General features: G+C 46.8%; 1 protein-coding gene and 1 long non-coding RNA gene across 6 annotated transcripts in view; one reads left to right on the forward strand and one right to left on the reverse strand.

Annotated features, from left to right (window-relative positions):
* Positions 1–1,509: 1,509 nt before the first annotated feature.
* Positions 1,510–18,465, reverse strand: part of LOC102917380 (NUT family member 2-like) — a 35,610-nt gene continuing 18,654 nt past the window's right edge. For 4 of the 5 annotated variants that reach the window (XM_076573321.1, XM_076573320.1, XM_076573318.1 and 1 more), the window contains 6 exons: positions 6,334–7,042; positions 5,317–5,445; positions 4,169–4,329; positions 3,447–3,739; positions 2,940–3,056; positions 1,510–2,506 (listed from right to left, as the gene is read on the reverse strand). In XM_076573321.1, the coding sequence (XP_076429436.1) occupies positions 1,742–2,506; positions 2,940–3,056; positions 3,447–3,739; positions 4,169–4,329; positions 5,317–5,445; positions 6,334–7,022 (2,154 nt within the window). In that variant the 5' untranslated portion in view covers positions 7,023–7,042 and the 3' untranslated portion in view covers positions 1,510–1,741. Of the gene's footprint in view, positions 2,507–2,939; positions 3,057–3,446; positions 3,740–4,168; positions 4,330–5,316; positions 5,446–6,333; positions 7,043–8,915; positions 16,619–18,465 lie in introns of all 5 variants that reach the window. The other variant, XM_076573316.1, reaches the window with a different exon arrangement.
* Positions 11,186–18,465, forward strand: part of LOC107399398 (uncharacterized) — a 67,493-nt gene continuing 60,213 nt past the window's right edge. Inside the window, exon 1 of the long non-coding RNA XR_013051639.1 lies at positions 11,186–11,499. This is a non-coding gene — a long non-coding RNA (uncharacterized LOC107399398). The remainder of the gene's footprint in view (positions 11,500–18,465) is intronic.

Consider the following 18,465-nt stretch of genomic DNA (forward strand, 5'->3'; position numbering starts at 1 on the left):
GGTGGCATCTCAAGCAGTGCTTGGACTGCAGAGTGAATTCAAGGCCAACTACCACAGCGTAGGAAGACCTTGTCTCAAAAGACAAAAGAATCCGGTGTAGCCAGAAGTTTCTCTGGTCCTGCGTCACCCCATGGTCTGGATGAATCTCTCCCATTTGTGGTCCCACAGTCGCTTTTAAAATAATCACTCAGAGGCTTACATTAATTACAAACTGTATGGCTATGGCTCAAGCTTCTTGATAGCTAGCTCTTATAACTCAACCCATTTCTATTAATCTATGTATCGCCACGTGTTCTGTGGCTTTACCTGTGTCCCATTACATGTTGCTCCTTGGATGGTGGGCTGGTGTCCCCCCACTCTGCCTTTCTCCTCTCACTGTCTCTTTTGGATTTTCCCGCCTGACTCCATCCTGCCCTGCCATACGCCAATGCAGCTTTATTTACTATCCAATGGGAGCCACACATATTCACAGCATACAGAAAGACATCCCACAGCAATCAGGGGATATAGTTTAGTAGTGGAATGCTTGCCTAGCATACAAAGTTCTTCTGTTCAATCTCCAATAAAGAAAAAAAAAATAAGTGGTTCTACAAAAGAGTTCACAGGAACAGGCTCTTCCTGTCACTGTCAGAATGGCGTTTGCAGATGTGTAAGATGAAGCTAGCTAAAGGTGTCAGCTGAACAGTCCCCAGATGGCTATTGGCCCCTCCCTCTAAATGCCAGGCCTTTTCCTCCAGAAGTCCCTGGCTAGCTGAGGACTGGGTCAGTCTTGCCATGCATGTCTTTAGGGGAGCAGAAAGTACTCCTTAAGAAAAATGCAGTCGCTAGACTAATTCTAGAAACTGGGTAATGGTCGACAGGGCTGAGCGCTGGGAAGGTTTTTGAGGACACAGATTATAATAGCATGTTCTAAGTAGTCCCTTTAACCAGAGAGGCGTTGTGAGAGGGTGAGAACAGGGATTCCAGGGGCTGTCAGTCTGCATTCTCCCAGGATCAGTGGGTAAATCTAGAGGAAGCCCTGGGCCTGCACCTGTGCACCCTTGAGCTCGGCATCTCCAGGTTTCCCCTCATTATCTCTCCTTCCATGTAGCAGCCTGTGGTGGTTTCAAAGAAAGTGGCCCCCAAAGGTAGCGGCACTATTAGGAGGTGTGGAGTGGATGTCATCTTGTTGAGGAAGTGTGTCACTGTGAAGGCAGGCTTTGAGGTCTTACACACACACACACACACACACACACACACACACACACACACACACACCACACACTCAAGCTACACCCAATGAGACAGTTCACTTCCTGTTGCCTGCAGATCAAGATGTAAAGCTCTCAGCTCCTTCTCCAGGATCATGTCTGCCTGAATGCCACCATGACCCACCATGACGATGATGGACTGAACCTCTGAACTGTAAGTGAGCCAATTAATTGTTTTCCTTTATAAGAGTTGCTATGGTCATGTCGTCTCTTCACAGCAATAGAATCCCAAACTAAGACACAGCTCTAACACCGTTTTCAACAAAATTACCTTTATTCACTGTAAATTACAAACTTCTAAAGTGATAATACCCTCCACTCCTCACCCCACCCCTCACCCCTGCCTTTATTTCCCAGGGCCCCCTTAGCACCAGCTGATCAGCCCTGGGTGAGCAGGAGCTGGTTTTCTTTTCTTTTTTTTTGCTCTGGGGCTGCAGGCTAGAGGCAGAGTGAAATCTCTGCCTGCTTTGAGGGGACATCACATCGGTGGCTCAGTGCCGCTTCTTCCTCTTCCTCTTCCGGGTGCCTAGTGACTCATACTTCCTCTTCTGAGCCTGCAAGGGGTGAGCAAGCTCCAGGGCTGAGAATGGCCCTTCAAACATCGCATGACCAGGCCCTGAGTTAGATCTCTTAGCCATAGGAGTCAAGCCTCCAATGAGAGCTCGCTTCTTTGACTTGGCAATTGGAGATGCATCAGGACTGAGGCCCCTTATCTTTGGAGATGAGGGTTTGGGGATACTATCAGAGTCAGAGAAACCCGCGTAGGGGCACAAATGGCCAGCCAGTTTCCATGGCACCAGCCTGTACTGGGAACACAGGAGGAAGGCCAGGCTGGGGAGCTCCTCCTTGTCCTCAGCGGCTCTGCCCAGTGACTCATAGGGCTCCTCGGTAGCAGAAACTCCTCTGAGGCTCACCGCACATCTGGACCCCAGGTTTGGGGGATGGGCTTCTCGGCCACAGGGAATAACAGTGGATCCGATGTCTGCCACTGAGGGTAAACACTGACTGCTTGGGAAGACAGTAGGCCTAGGTCTCCACATTTCCGAATTGGTGGCTCCAGAACACTGATGGTCTGAGGAAGCCATTTGTGAGGAACATTTCTGTGCACTGGCCCCTCTTTGGGGACTATGGTCATCTCTCTTTGCACCTTGGCAGTCAGTCAGTACAGAAGCGTTGGCAAGTATCTGAGGGGCACCGGGGTTCAGAGGTGCACCCTTACAGCCTTTCTTCTTCAAAGCCAGGTGCTTCTCCAGCAGCTGCAGGAGGAAATGGGCACGTAAGACTCAGCCCAGGCTGGAAGGATGAGAGGGGGTGAAGCATTTGGGTGGAGGTAGCCAACTGTCTGAGTGTCCGAGACTGAGGGTCTGCTGGGTAGCATGCTTGCTTCCTTGCAGCTGTATACTGTAGACCACCCCCAATGTCCATACCTATGTCCCCTTCTGGGTGAAGCCCCAGGTAGGATGCCTTGACTTCCTGTAGGTCAGTCAAGGTCACATGGTTCTTATGAGCAGAATCCTCTCTTTTCCTGTCCACCTGGTGTTCCTCAGAACCCCACTCTATTGGGGTTCTCCCTTGCCCGTCCAGTTTGCCTGGTGTCTCTCTCTATCCTGTCTGCCTGGTGTCTGCTTGCCTCTTGCCTACCTATTGCTCCTTCCCTGCTGTCCCTAGTGTTCACCCTTCCCTGTCTACCTGCTTAACAGTGAGTTCTTCCTCATACTCCAAATCCTTCATTAGAGCCAGTATGTCCATCTCTGGTTTGGAAGATAGGATTTCTGCCACAAATTGGGGGTTTATTATGGCCTCCACCTATAAACAGAAGGAAAAGGACTTGAGTGCCAGGAAGCAGGGAGTCTTCAAGCCAAAGGGACCTCTATCTTGTTCTATGTTGCTGCCAAGTCATGATGACAACCAACATTTACACACATGCACACACACACACACACACACACACACACACACACACACACACACACAAAGAGAGAGAGACAGAGAGACAGACACAGACAGACAGACGTGCACACATGAGAGAGAAAGAGAGAGGCAGACAGACAAAGACACAGAGAGTGCACACACACAGACAGACACACACAGAGACAGACAGACAGAGCTCTGAAGGTAGGGAAGCAGGCTTGGTTACAAGGACCAGGATGCCAAACTCAGAATCTGGCCCACACCAGGGCCCCAGATGCAGCTCACTTGTTCAACAAAGTGTTTCTGGGAGCACAGCTCGTCAATGTAGTCCAGTAGCCCTGCGTCTGAGTACAAGTCATCTTCTTCCTGCTTCGGCCTGATGCTCTCCTCTTCCTCCTCCTTGGGCTCTCCTGTGAATGACTGTGGAAGCCTCTCCAGCCAGTCCATGATATTCATGTATTCCTGCACAGCTTCAGGTGGAATTTCCATGGGAGGCTCAGTCTTCTGTAACTGCTGGTGTCTGAGTACTGGGAGGTGGGCAGGGTCAGACTTGGGGACAGCCTTTATGGAGCTGCACACTAGGAGACAGGAGAGCATGATGATACATGGATGGGGTTCAGCTCCAGCCATGCCATGCAGAGCATAGTTCAGGGGAGCTGCAGTGGCCTAGGGTAAGCCAACACAGTTTTCTCTAAACATCTGTGAGAGAGAACATTGCAAAGGGTGATATGCCTACGACAGTCATATGGGAGAACATTTGGAGCCCCCAAAGTTTCAGGTTCTCTCCAAACTCAGTGCCCAGGTCCTGATCACATGGTGTTTGAGTCCTTAGGGAGCAATGATCATGGCCAGTTCAATGATTCTCCAGTTCAAGACTAAGAGCTGCAAGGGACCCCAGGCTATATAGCAAATGCCCTGTCCTGAAGGAAGAAGCCCACATGTGGGGCAAAAGTCTATTTTGACTGATTTGACTTTTGCATAGAAACCTAAAGGTATGTGAGCCCTACCTGGTTCCTCAGCCACCTCAGGAGCTGGGGGCCTCGGAGGATCTTGCCTTGTTGTGGTTGTAAGAACTTGGCACTGGACACCTCTCATCATCTCCAGCCTTGAATTCTCCATCTCCAGCCTTGAATTCTCCATCTCTTCTGCACTCTCGAATTCTGTGAACCTAGGGATGAGGGAGGCCAGGGCCCATCATAGGAGATTTCTAAAGGTGATCATGTGTATAGGGTCTTGGGGTGGTCTGGTACACTCCCATGAAGTTGCTGATCTTGGAACATAACCACAGCTCTGGGGCACACTATATCTCTTGATATTTGCTAGGAATCAAATCAGTTTGAGGTGGCCCAAGTGGGGCTTTCATGTGACTCCTCCTTAAGGCCTATCTTGACCTTGCCTAGAGCCACAGAGAAGAGCCGACTTGTAAGATGGCCATGGATATGACTGATGGAGCACACCAGGGATCTTGGACCAGATCCAGAGATGCGGAAGCTGAAACTGGGAGAGCTGGAACGACCTGGGAGACAAGGGCCCAGGAGATGTCAAGAGAAAGTAGAAAGGAAGCTGAGAGGCGTGGCTGCTTCCCTCTGAGAGCTGTTTGTCGGCTTGTGTGCACAACAGCATCACATGGAGCCAAGGCAGAGACCAGACATGTCCTCAGAGTGTGTAAGAGGCTTCTCTCCTCTCTGCGTGCTTCCGTTCATATCCACTCCAGGTACACAAGGATACAACTGAGGCCACTCTCTCGGGATGCAGTGGGTTCTACTGTCGAAAAGCAGTGGCTCCATGCCAGGTGGTTGGCCTAAGACTTGTGGAGCATGTTTGCTTTGCACAAACCCCAGTGTTGGAGGAGACCCCATGGGGCTGGGCTGGGCCACTTCTCCCACTCTCACCCTGCTAGACTCGTGACTAATGAGGTCAGAGCTGCTGGGACCATGGGGCAGATAGCCCAGCACTCCAGGACGTCAAAACAGCATCCTGGACACCAAGACTGCCACCAGGGCCCAAGTGTTAGGTAGTCCTCTTGGCAGAGTGTGGGTAACAACTCACTAGACCTAGCTCCAACTGAGCAGTACCCACAACACATACCCTCCTTAAGACCCATCCATGTTTAACGGCTCCCCACACACCCTGCTTCACGACTCCCTTGACTCACTTTTCCGCCATCTCAAAGAAGATCATCCGGTCATAATTGCTTGTGCACTGCCATTCCTGCAGACCCCTCCACAGGCCCTCCTCCACATTCATGGTGGGCTTCCTCCGGGCCAGGGACCGAAGCACCGGACTGTAATTCAGTAGAACCACTCAACTCCAGACCCAGCAGACCCAACCCAAGATGCATCTGTATCCTGTGCCAGTGTAAAGTCAGCCTCTAGGAATGCCTAACCATGCAGCAAACATCGACACAAAGATCTCTGCCCATTTCCCTGGCTGCCACGTGAATTCTCCTTCTACCACTCAGTGTGGAAGATTGAGTGAGGTTTAGGCTCCCGGTATGGAAGCATGGGTGACAAAGTCAAAGAGAAAGTCCCTGAAAATGGGACCTTGTGTGGTAGCCAGGCTTAGGTCATGATGCGGGGCTCCCGGGATGGGGTAGTTCTCTTCTTGGAAGGAAGAAGAGGCCCCCCCCCCAATTTTCTTTGAGTCCTGTGAGACAGCCAAGGACACTTGATCAGAACTGACCCTTCAAAGTCCTGTCAGAGTCTCCAGTGTCCAGAACTGTGAAAATACAGTGTCTGTGGTTTGAGTCCTCTGAGTCTACCTGGTCATGAGGCTGAGCTGACTGACAAAATGCACAGAATGATCTGGAACCCAGGGTTAAGGACTGGGGCAATGGAGCAAAGAGACCAAAGATTTCCCCAGTGCAGGTCTGGAGCCTGCTGGCCTAAGAGACCTTCCCCGGAACAATGGGGTGGGGACAAATGTACAGGTCTTTCTGGAGTCTGTCAATGCTAGAGGGTAAAAAGTTAAGGAGAGAAGAACCACCAAATGGAGTGAAAGGCCTAAATCCAAATCCTAGCTCCCGGGACTCCAGGATCCCTAGTGTGACATGGCTGTTCCTCAGAGTGTGGCCCTCTGGAGTGGCTCCATCACCTTCAGCTCCTTCCTTGTCTACCTCACACTCATCACGTTGAAGCCCCAGATGGACCTTCCAGGTACGGGCGACACTCACATGAGGAAGCAGGAGAAAGCTGCCACGTCAGGAGTCTGGGACAGGTGCCGCTGGACCAGAGTCTTGATATGCTGCCAGCGCCGGAAGTTCCCATAGACACTGTCCGGTTTGGACGAGTAGTTTTCTGGGGAGTTGTTTTGGCCGTTGGCTGGACCACTCTCCCCATATGCTCCTTTTGTGGGTGGTGCTGAGTTCACTGGGGACCTGACAGGAACCACCGGGACGACTGGCTGTGTGGTCGGGGGATGAGGGCCCAGGACCCACGTTCCTTCTTGAGGCTGGACGGTTGAAGCAATCCGAGCATTTATGAAGGTGTTTGCGGCAGGTGTCGCCATGATGAGTGAAGCAGGGTGCCCCACGCCACCACCCTGGGGCCCGGGGCCATTACAGTTGAGGGGCACCTGAGTGAGGACAATGTTGGCATTGTGCACAGGCTGGACAGGCCTGCCCGGTGTCCCAACCTGTACAATGTTCAGAGGTACAGCTGTCCCCAGGGCAGTGCTTCCATTTTCTGCCACCAAAGACATCCCAGGCAAGGCAGACAGCACTAGAGGATTCCTGGGAGAGATGCCTGCAGTCACGAGGGGTGCTGGAGGCTCCCAGAATAACTGGGGTGCTGGTTGGGGGGCAGGTGGGAGAACAGGCAGGGTAGCAAATGTAGGCATGGATGCACCCGGGTTCACAGTCATGTTCTGTCCCAGTGAAGATGCTGTGAAGATAAAGGAGAGAGTAGATGGGAGAGGAGAGAGGGCACAGGAGGGTGACTCAGTGGTCCTGGTAGTGGAAATTGGGAGAGGGTCATAGGGAAGAGGAGACTGTACTGTTTGCAGATTTCCCTGAGGGAATTCTATGCTGGGTTCATCTGGCTGAGCACTGTTCCAGCAGGGATCTTCCTCTCCATCCACCAAGATTCCCTGATCCCTGTCTGTGGAGAGGAGCCCTCAGCGTTCCCACCTCTGAGAGGCTTTTTCTGGAATCCCTGGAACACCAGTGTTCTAGCTCTCTTCCCCGAGATGGATCACTTTGACTTGGTCTGGACCACCATCCCAGTGATTATGCTCACAGGAGGCAAGGCACTATCAATGGGGACAGTTTCTAGAAGGGCCTCTGTGAAGGTGGCCGGTTTCAGATACTGACCTCATCCCCTTCTGATTGTTCCTCCCACACTCTCAAACCTCCCCCATTTCTAGTCCAGCACAACAAACAAAAAACACGTCTGTGCAATCCTCCAAGTCAGCACCCCAGAATCCTGGAGGTGACCCTGTAGCATGTTCTACCCATGCTCCTGCTCTCCCTCCTAATGCCTCCCACAGGAAACAGCAATGGGATAGATTCTGGCATCCTCACACTGCCCTGATGGTCATTGGTCCCCACCATGGTTGGGAGCTCTTCCCACAGTACTGGTGTGTAAGACAGCCATGCAGTTCCCTGACGCCCTGTCCTTGCAAGCCTGGTAGGCTGTGGAAGGCTGTGAAGGGCCAGGGAATGTGAGTGGAGAGGGGCTGTCTGGAGGTTTCTGGGGATTACCACAGCTACTGGCATTGTCACGATTAGCCATGAAATGAAAACCGCATGTATCCTTTTCTTGCGAGAGCCCAACAATATAAGGAAATGATTAGGTGCCAAGTGAGACATAATTCCCTGGAGCTCATTGCTGTTCAAGCAGGAACTCATGAGGGCTCTCTCAAAGAGAGCCAAGTCCAAAAACCCAGAACAACCATTCTAGCTCTGCTTAACAGTAACACAGAACATGTTCTAAGACAAACGCTTCTCTCTAAAGCCCCTGGAAAAGGACCCAGCCTCCTTAGAACCCACCCAAACCAACAGCACCCCACGTCAGGGAAGAGAGGCTTCCCATTACAGTTCCATGCTGGGCTAAGGGAACTGCACAAATAGTTCCAAGACAACACCTCTAAACTGATATTTGAAAAAGTAAGCCCCAAAATTAAGAACAGCCACCCATTTCTTTGTTAGTTGATGTTTCCTAACTGCTCTGCTTCACAAGAATCAAAAACATCAACTACCTGGGGAAGGAGAAGCCTTCCCTCTATCGTAAGGCATGAGGGACTCTGGGCTGCCAGTTGATGAAATAAACTCCATCCTCACAGAGAAGACCCCACTGAGCTGTATCTTGCCTAGTCTGCACTGTCCTCCCAAGGTCTAAGGTGGCCCAGTTAAATTCCTGGAATTCATAATTTCACAGCACAAGTTCCAGCAGCATAGAGAAATGACCCAGAGCTCAGCTGTTGCCCGTGAGCCTTCCCTGGGCCACCACAGTGAACCATCCCACCACAGCTATGACCTGTGCTCAGGAGACCTGCCTGCCATACAGGAGGAGCCAGTCTGGGGCCTCTCATCATATCTCCTGATCCAGTGTGTTTCCTTGTGGCAACTCAGTTCCACCATGGACTCTGTTCACCCTGCCGTAAGCTTTGTCAGTCTCCGAGGTGAGATGTCCTTGCCGAAGTCCAGAGCTGTCTGTCTCCCATCCCCTCCCTTGGTCCAGTCAGTCATTGATAGCATCAGATTTAAATTGCCCGCGGCAGGGAGTCAGGTCCCATACCCCGATACTCCAGGCTTACCTTCGGAAGCTATTCCTACAGGCTTGGACAGTAACCATGCCTGTCTGCTAGGATCCATGGTGAGAAAACTCAGATGAATCACACCGAGAGTCGCCAATATGTGACAGATGCTCAAGAGAGCCGGCCACAGCTGAGAAAAGTTTGAAAGTAAACAGCTCCAGAATGTGGCATACAACATTCTGAAGCGGGGGAGGGGCAAGAGTGAAGCGGGGCTGGGGAACATTCCGTAAGGGGCTGTGGCAGGTGCCTAAGAACCTTGGGGTCAGTTCAAAGGATGCATCCTTGTTAGAGGTGCTTGCACATGCTTAGTGTTTGCCTCTAGGAAAATTTTAGATGGTTTCTTATAGACACAGCACACTGCGGTCACTGATGCCTCTTCCTTATTTCTTCAGTAGATCTTGTTTTAATCCCTTCATCCTGCGTTCTGCATCCCTCCTACAGAGGGCAGGTGTGTGAACATTTTTACATTGTTTACACTTACTCAACAAATTAGAACATATATGCAGACAAATATAGAGGGTCTAAGTAACAGAGTCAGACGTATTTGAAAATCTGATCTCAGGAGATCCATGGATCTTCTCGCCATGTGCACGCCATTCTTTACGAAGCAGTTCTTGTGTGTCCAACCAGTGCTGGGATGTCTGCACCCTGTAGCATGATAGTCTCATTCACCATCTCTTTTTGCTAGAGGTGCCAGCCCATCAAGGCTTCACTCAGGATATGTAGTCCACAGGACTCAAAAATGAAATCACTTCTCTGGATCAGTGGTATGGAGTCCTTTTATTGCAAACAGACATTTGATGATTAAAAATCTGTTCTTCTACCACAAAAAATAATGTGTAGGCTCATGTGACAAATTGGCCTTTGTGAGCTTCTCAATGGAAACAAGGTTAAATGAGAGGGACAAGAAAAGAGAAAACATTCTTTTACTCCAAGACAAAGAGGCTTAACATTCTTAGGGCTCTGATTTTCTAGGCATAGAAATCCATTACCCGTGTACATTTTGAAAAAGCCAGGATTCCATTTACCATCGCCCAGTACTGATTTCTGTGTGTGCATGTGCCCATCTTATGCTCCAATATGATCTTGGATTCACTAGCTGTAGACTTCCATCTTGTTTTTTTTATATGTTGGTGTTCTTGGAATCATGTTCTCTGGTTGCAGGAAAGACTATCTCACTTAATTGCCTTAGAAATTGTTAATGTTAGGATGCTAAAGCAAAAGGCATTCACAACAAACAATATTTGTATCTGTAGTCTGATCATTGCGCAGACTGGAGATGGCATCACAATGCATGTTGGGTAAAAGATCCAAATGTTCTACACTGTGGTGAGTTTTTTGCATTTTGCATATTGAAGAGTTTTTGACGCCAGTTGCAAAGACACCAAATGCAAGTTTTTAGTAGCATGAAATATTTGATAATCCATTATAAAAAGAATTTGCAGTAGATGATTTTGCTCCGTTATAGGATAGTGTCTATTCTGAGCATGAATAAGGTGGATCATGCTAGGTACAATGCTTGGAGGTTTGGTAAATTAAATATAGATTTGACTTGTGATACTTTCTGACGGTGATATAGCATCATAACTGAAAGAGCAGGTGCCTTTCTGTGTGTGAGTATGGTTGTAGCAGCCCCTTAAAGAAAGCTTGTCTGGTTCTCTTTTGATATGTGTGTCTCATTTTATCAGTGTCATAAGGCTGGGAGACAGTAGTCTCATTTGCCTTGTGACAAGAAGGGTTGCTAGGAAATGGTTGAGGGGGACGTGGACTGAGAATCCAGAGAGCTGCCGCAGAAGCTGCTGGGTGCAAGCCCCACTTCCTGGTAGGAGTCAGTGGTGTTCCTGCTGTGGCAGAGGTTTGGGACCGGAAGAGAGGTTTAGAGGGACCCAGACTATCAGGTCTCAATTAAAGGTAGAATGACACCAATTTCACAGGAAACGTTTGCGAACTGACATTTATTGGCAGAAGCTCCCCTTGTGAAGTAGATTTTTAACACACTGGATGTCATAGGAAGGACCCTAGAGGCAGGTAAATTATGTCTCAGAGTGTTTCCTGGGTCTGATTTTTCCTTTTCTTTGTTTCTTTCTTTTTATTTTGGCTAGAAGTGTTCCTTAATGGAGCTTTCAGGAAGTATGGGAGAGAACATACTGTTCTTTGAAAGGTGCAAAGGAGACAAATGCCATCCAAATTGGATGCAGAAGGAACCAGACTTCTTCAGCAGTTTTCGGTGAGGATGCTAAGTGCATGAGTGGAAGGTCTGTAATCCCGGTTTTAAGGAGGGATGAGCGCCCAGGTTCTGTGAGCAGGCGGGGCGCGGGGTGGGGGCGATGCTCCACACATTCTTTCCTCTCCCGCAAAGCTCCATGCTTCACCTCAGCGCTCCTGTTTGTGCATGCTGTTGGAGTTCCAGCGCGAGCTGCTTGCCTCCCTCGGCTCCCTGCATCCGTCCGTTGTGCACCCGCTCAAACAGAAGCGTGGAAGGGGGCACGAGCACGCCAGCGCGAGCATGAGGGATGCGGGAGCGAGCATGCCTCCTAACGTTCCGTGAATATGGCGGCGTCCAGAGTCCGTTACAGAGAAAAAGGTAACTGAAACTCAAGCCTAACTTCTTGAGCATGCAGTCCCCACTGTCGCTACCCTTGGCTGTTAGTTTCTTGTATCTTATAGGCAGTGTGGCCTTGAATGACTGAGTGCCCTCCCTAGGCCAGCCTGAAGCCTGGGAGTTTTTACACCACTGGCATTGGCAAGTGCCCAGACCAGGGCTTTTTCCCATCATTCTGTAGGCTGTCCGGCTTTTGATGCGTGTGGATGGGCGGAGTTAATAAATGAGGTGTGAACTTTGAAAGTGTGCCTCGTCTGTGTCCTCTATACTCTCAGGAAGCTTTCAAAGTGTTGGAAAGCATTGTTTAGTTGAACAAACAAATTTCTCATGTTGTTTAAAAATGAGTGAACTTTTGACATACAAGCATAAATATCAGCCAGAAATACAGCCTTCATGTTGCAGCTCCATCAATTGCCACGGATGTTAGTGGCTTTTCACAATTGAATAAATGGCCCTTTAAATTCAGCCTTGCATCTCCTTTTGGACCTCAAGGGTGGCAATAATCAAGAAAAGCATTATGTGAAAATCAGATGAGTAAAAGGAATTTACAACAAAGACTATTTTATTATTTAATTGTATGTGACTAGTATGTAATCGTGTGTGTGTGTGTGTGTGTGTGTGTGTGTGTATGTGTATGTGTGTGTATGATTTTGAGACCAAGAAGGTGAAAAGTGTTTTAATTTCGGGAATGAAAATTGTGGGGTGAGTATTCTCATATATAATGTGGTGCTGTGCTTGCTGACCTTATGCGGAGTAACTCAGAGTATGTATAATTTGCTATATAATTTTTAGGACATAAATTGGGCATTGTGTATGAATTTATAGTTTTGGATTATGAGTGGTGAGAACCTGATGTGTGTATTCTCATGTGGGTGATGGTGTTGGTTTAGATATTTGGAATTAAGGGATTTTGATAGTGTGTAGAGCTTATTGTATTTAGACAATGTGAAATAACATGCGTGTAACCTTGGACTTGGGGTTAGGTATTTGTAATATGGGTTTGGAAATATTTCATCTTTTTTTTTTCTCTTGAAAATTGGGATATTTTTGTTTGTCGTGGAGTTTGGAAGAAATATATTCTTCTTGGGCAAGAAATAAGTGCATGTGGACAATGTTAAAGAAATCATGCATATTTCTGTGGCAATACAAAAGGGAGAATATTGTTGGGAAAATTCAGGATTATTTGTATGTTTGGAATGCCATGGATGGTTACAGGATTTGCCTACTGTGTTTATAGCATGTGAAGACAGGTGTGTGACAAGTTTTTTTTTTGGGGGGGGTGGCTTGTAGAGTGGATATGTACTCCTGTAGTGTCAGGTTCATATGATTCTAAGTTTGAAAGATGGAGGAGTTATTTCATTGTGGATATTCAAAGTGTGTCATCTCATTTATGCAAGTGGTAAGATTGTACATATGGGAGCAGATAGATTTGCACATTTGAAGTGTTATATAAATGTTTGATGTTGATGGAGAAATACATGGGTATGGAATTTGCATTTTCTTGTATGGCTTGTGAATGTTTATATTTTCTATATGTGACCAGATTTTTGTGTGGAGAATATTTAGGTGACAGAATGTTTACTAAAGTGTCATGACAGTTTGAATGAATTGTAGCAGGAATCTTAAAAATTCTTATTAATAAAATCAAACCCGAGGCCAGTTATTGGGGTGAATACTGGAAGGTCAGAGAGACAGAACAAGCCACAGCTATCTCACCTCACCAGTTCCTCAGCTGGTCCTGTTTCCTCAGACTGGAAGCCTCTGAGTCCTCATCCAGAATGAATCTCAGCTGAACTGTGTTGCTTCAAAGCCTGAAAGCTTGACCAGCTGAATGCTTAACCAGCCACATGCTTAACCAGCCAAATGCTTAACCAGCCAAATGCTTCTAGTTTCTGTTCCTCACGCCTTATATACCTTTCTGCTTTCTACCACCACTCCCTGGGATTAAAGGCTTGCTTTCTGGGATTAAAGGCGTGATGAGTCACCTTGCCTGTCTGTATCCTTGAATACATGGATTTCTGCCTCTGGAATGCTAGAATTAAAGGAGTGTGCTATCACTGCCTAACTAGTGGCTTTTCTGTTCTCTGACCCCAGATAAGTTTATTAAGGTACACAGTATTTTGGGGAACACAATACCACCACATTTCCTCTCTTTTTGTCTAAAATTAAAGAAAGCTTATAACTAATACAAGAAAAACTATCCAATAAGTATATACAATATATACAGCCAAAAATTACATTAATGATGTCTAGACCATTAACATTTGACAGATTCAGATAAAAACTCCATTATATATATTAACAATGTCCAGTCCAGTAACATCTGATAAACTCAGACCAAAAAATTTTCATTACTTATCTTATTTAAAACAACTCCTTTTTAAAAGTAGATTCCATAATCTCCCTTTTTATAATGAATGTTCTCTGTTGCTCTATATATGGTAAATAGGAAATAGTGAGTATACATATAGCAAATAAGCAAGGATGCGTGTATTTGATGGATAGATGAGATTATGCATTTGCACAGGCAAGTGTGTGGCAACTATTTGCTGCATTGGGGTTTATAATATAGTCACATGTTAGTATTGATGATGTAGGAAATGTTTTCTAGCAGCTAGAGATAATTCTGGATCAATGAATGAGTGGTTTGTATTTGTAATTTAAATGTTTTATGGGTAATACTTCTCTATGTCTTGGGCATTTACACTGGTGGTATATATCTATCTCTGAGTACATAAAATATGTATATTTGCTCATTGAAAAAGAGGTCATTTGTTCAATTTATTATTACTTTTTCATTCCTGTTATAAAACATCATGATCAAGGCAATTTATATAAGAAAGGGTTTATTGGGGCTTTCAGTTCCAGAGGGGTAAGAGTTCATCATGGAGGGGAAGCATGCAGGTATGGCAGCAGGACCAAGAAGCTGAGCAGTCATATCTTGAACCATAAGCACAATTCATAAGAGACTGAACTGGGAATGGCACAGAGTATCTAAACTCTTAAAGTCCACCTCCAGTGACATACTTCCTGCAGCAGGGCTGTACCTCCCAAGCCTCCCAAAACAGTGCCACCAACTGGGGGTGAAGTGTTCAAACATCTGAGCTGGAACATTCTCATTCAAACCACAGTGTATAAATGTGCATTAGGTTTGGTTAATGATGCTGTGTTTCTAGTGCTCATGGGAATGTTTGGAGGATGAGCTCAGAAGTTTGTGTTTTATAGATACAGAATATTAAATAGTATGTTATATATAGTGTGTGTTTATGACTGCTTTTGGTGCATGGCAGAAGTTTCCACACATGTGAGATTAATATATTAATATATTGCATTCAATCCATGTGTTTGGGGAATGTGTATATTTACAGTGTTGGAGTATATTGATGGCTCAGAGATCCTCTTTGTGCTTATTCAGGACTGAGTTCTTGAAGACTTTTTGCTTGAATGTGTGACCCAATGTTTGTGTTTGGTCTTTTGTATTAGAGAAGCCTATGTTGTTCGTAGTTGTTGTATGTATTTGAGTTCTTGGGGTTTATGAAGGTGTTTTCTGGTGGATACGGGCAGTTTGTCTATGGAAGTGGAGAGGCTATGTAGATTGTATGTGCATTCAGGAATTGTGGAGTATATTTCTTTGGGGACCGTGAGATTTTACATTGATCTATTTGGGAGTGGAACATAAGAAAATTATTGTTTACATGGTAATTTCCTAGACTATGTGCCTACTGGATGTCTGTTGTATAGGCAATGTTGAGTTTCCTCCTGACTAGGAATTAGAGACATAGCCTGCAGCAGTCTTAGCCCTTGATGGAAGAAGTAGAGGGGTCAGATCATGAGCTATGACTCTTATGCTGTGTCTCTCAAACTCTTGTGTTGTGGGATTTTTTTAAAATTCATCAATGTATGATATATGTATGTGTTTGGTGGCACACAGGTGTGTGTGTGTGTGTGTGTGTGTGTGTGTGTGTGTGTTAGAATCTTTCTGATATTTTTCTGCTGACTGGACCACAAGCTTCTTCACATTTCCCTATCTCTGCCTCCCACCTCCACATAGGAGAGCTGGGATTACAGGCATGTACCCTACTGCATACAGGGTTATGTGGTGTCCTTAGGCCCAGACTAAGTTTCATCAGGCTTGCACAGCAAGAGCTATACCCATGGAGCCATCTCTTCAGCCCATGGTCAAGGTTTTCTTCATACCCAAAGGACTACTAGGAAGGATTTCTTCTGGAAGTAGGCATAGTCAGAGAAATTAGGTCATCATGAGTATGCTGTCAAGGTGGCGTGAGAACCAGAAAGTGGAGTATTTAAAGTTGCAATCAAGGGAGGTATGCTTGCTAAAGAGATTGGTGCAATGAAAAATGTCCTCTGCTTTGCCCTGGGTAGAAAATACCTTGAGGGAATCTTAGAGATGAACAACAGCCTTCCCATTCGAGGCTCAGAAGCTCACGTTTGAGAAGAGAGTCTATACCTCTCCCACCCTAGTGAACTCTGCTTTCCCAGAGCCACCCCGGGAATTGTCCCCAGGAATCTGCTATGCCTAGTCCAGCTCCTGAGGCACTCGGAGGCTTCTGTAGTTATGGACCATGTTTTTCTGGCTCCAGCTCACACTGGTATCAGAGCTTATGGTCCTGGTTCTATATGAATTATAGAAGAAGTCATGTAAGGCCAAGCAGTGTCAGAATCCAGGGGAGCAATTCCCATGAGAAAGTGAAGCTGCAATAAAACCCCCAGGAATATAGGGGACCCCAGGGGCATAGAATGCCTGTTGAAAGAATCAGCGAACAGAGCCAGCCCCAAGCACAGGTGTATGGGTTGAAGTGGACACGTTTATCACAGAAGTGCTGTTCACGGCCTTGGGGATATATATGATGCCCCAGGTGCTTGATATGAAGGTACAGACTCTGATGTTTGCCCCACTACATTTTTATCTTGTTCTGATCTGATTTATTCTTTTTTTCCCTTGTTCTTCCCCTTTGAAATCGTAACTTTCACCAAATGCCTTTGTATCTTTTAACTTTCTTTGTAACTTTCTTCTTCGTAACTTTCTTTTTTAAGGGGCTCACAGCTAGTGCAACGGGGGAAGCTTAGATTCTGCAGCCACCTAAAAGTTTGAGAGAGGGCATGGTGGGAAGAAAAATTATTTCATTTAAGTAAAACTTGCTGTCACAAGATGAAAGACTAGTCAATGTCATCCCAAGGACATCTATTTAGCATCGTTTGTGGGAATGTTCTCACAGTTTCAATTGGTTGGTGTCTTAGTTAGGAGTTTGCCTTGAATCTCAAAGGAGACTTTGGACTTGGACTTAAGCAATGCAGGAACTGTTGAGAATTTGACTCTGGAGATAGATCAAACACATTTTGTATTTTGGAATGAATGTGAGCCTTTGGGGCTTTTGGTGGGGTCTTGTGAATTGGATCGTAAGTATCTCTCAGGGCTCATGATTGTTAACAGACTTGGTCCCTGGCTAGTGGCTCTATTGGGAGCTGGTGGGAGCTTTTTAGGTGGAGCCCAGTGGAAGGAAATTAGATCATTAGAGGCATGGCCTTGAAGGGCATATTGGGATCCATCCTTTTTTCTCTTTCCTGGCTGCCTCTGCTATACACTCTTCCTCAGGATACCCTGGGAAAAGTGGCCATGGACTGTGGCCTTCAAAACTGTGAGCCAAAAGCAGTGTTTTCTGCTATTAGGTTGTTTATCTTAGGCCAGAGATGGAAGGCTGACTGACAGTTCCCAACCATCACACAGGAAGTTCCTCCCCTTCTCTGCCTCCAAAATCTCCTCTTATGAATTCATTTGATCTTAGTTTAAAAGACAAGAAGTAGCCGGGCGGTGGTGGCGCACGCCTTTAATCCCAGCACTCGGGAGGCAGAGCCAGGCGGATCTCTGTGAGTTCAAGGCCAGCCTGGGCTACCAAGTGAGTTCCAGGAAAGGCGCAAAGCTACACACAGAGAAACCCTGTCTCAAAAAAAAAAAAAAAAAGACAAGAAGTATCCCACTGTCAGGTGACAGAGGACACGGAGAGATCTCAGTTTAGGGTCTGGTGGTCCACATCCTTCCCACAAACCAAGACTTCATTCAGCTATCTTTTCAGATACAAATACCTCCATGGTACCCCAAGACTAGAATTGAGGAATGCAAGGATGCTCTAATGTGAGAACTTCCCAGAACCCACTCAGCTGTGGATATAGGTTTAGGTAAAGGGAACCCAGACAATCCCTTGCTCAGCTCAGAAATAGGAAGTGGACAGTGGAACATCTTCTCAGCAAGAAGATAGTTGCCTGCGTAGGCAGTTGCATAATAAATGTCCTATGTGGGGTCCTCCTGTCTTTGAGGTATCCCTCAGTGTCCCACAGTAACTTCGTCCCCAGAGCACATATATCTAAAGTGTTTTCAGCATTGGCTGGCAAATGCCTTAAAGTGCATCCTGAGACCAAAGACAGACTGAGGAGCTTGTCCACATCCCAGAGACCTGTGTCCTTGAGTAAGCATTTTAACCTCTCAGCCCAGCTTAGTTTTCTGCAAAACAGAGTACTAGTGATGTCAGCTGTCCAGGCTTGTGAAGATTAAAGTCAGTGTGTGTGAAGTGCCTGGAGCAGTGAATGGCATCCCATATGTACTTGTTATAAATTCCGCAGCTGCTAACTGCTCATCCGCTCAGAACACGCTGTCCATTTTCCTGGTATGGTCCTCCTTCGCATCCGCATCCACTCAGCTGGCCTCCTCTCATGCCTCCTCGCTTCTGCTCCTCAGTCCCCAGCCTCATCGTCTCACGGCAACAAAGGCTTGAAACCCGTGTCCTCCTCAGGATTGAAACCTCAGGGATGGGAGCAGACCAGTTCACTTTCAAATCCCATCATGGTGTCTCCATATGGGGAGCAGAGATGAAGAATGTTTACTGGGGTATGAGTTTCTGACTGTCCCACAAATGCAGTCACCTACTCCCCAGA

The sequence above is a fragment of the Peromyscus maniculatus genome, chromosome 5 (genome assembly GCF_049852395.1).
Source record: "Peromyscus maniculatus bairdii isolate BWxNUB_F1_BW_parent chromosome 5, HU_Pman_BW_mat_3.1, whole genome shotgun sequence".
Classification (NCBI taxonomy): Eukaryota; Metazoa; Chordata; class Mammalia; order Rodentia; family Cricetidae; genus Peromyscus; species Peromyscus maniculatus.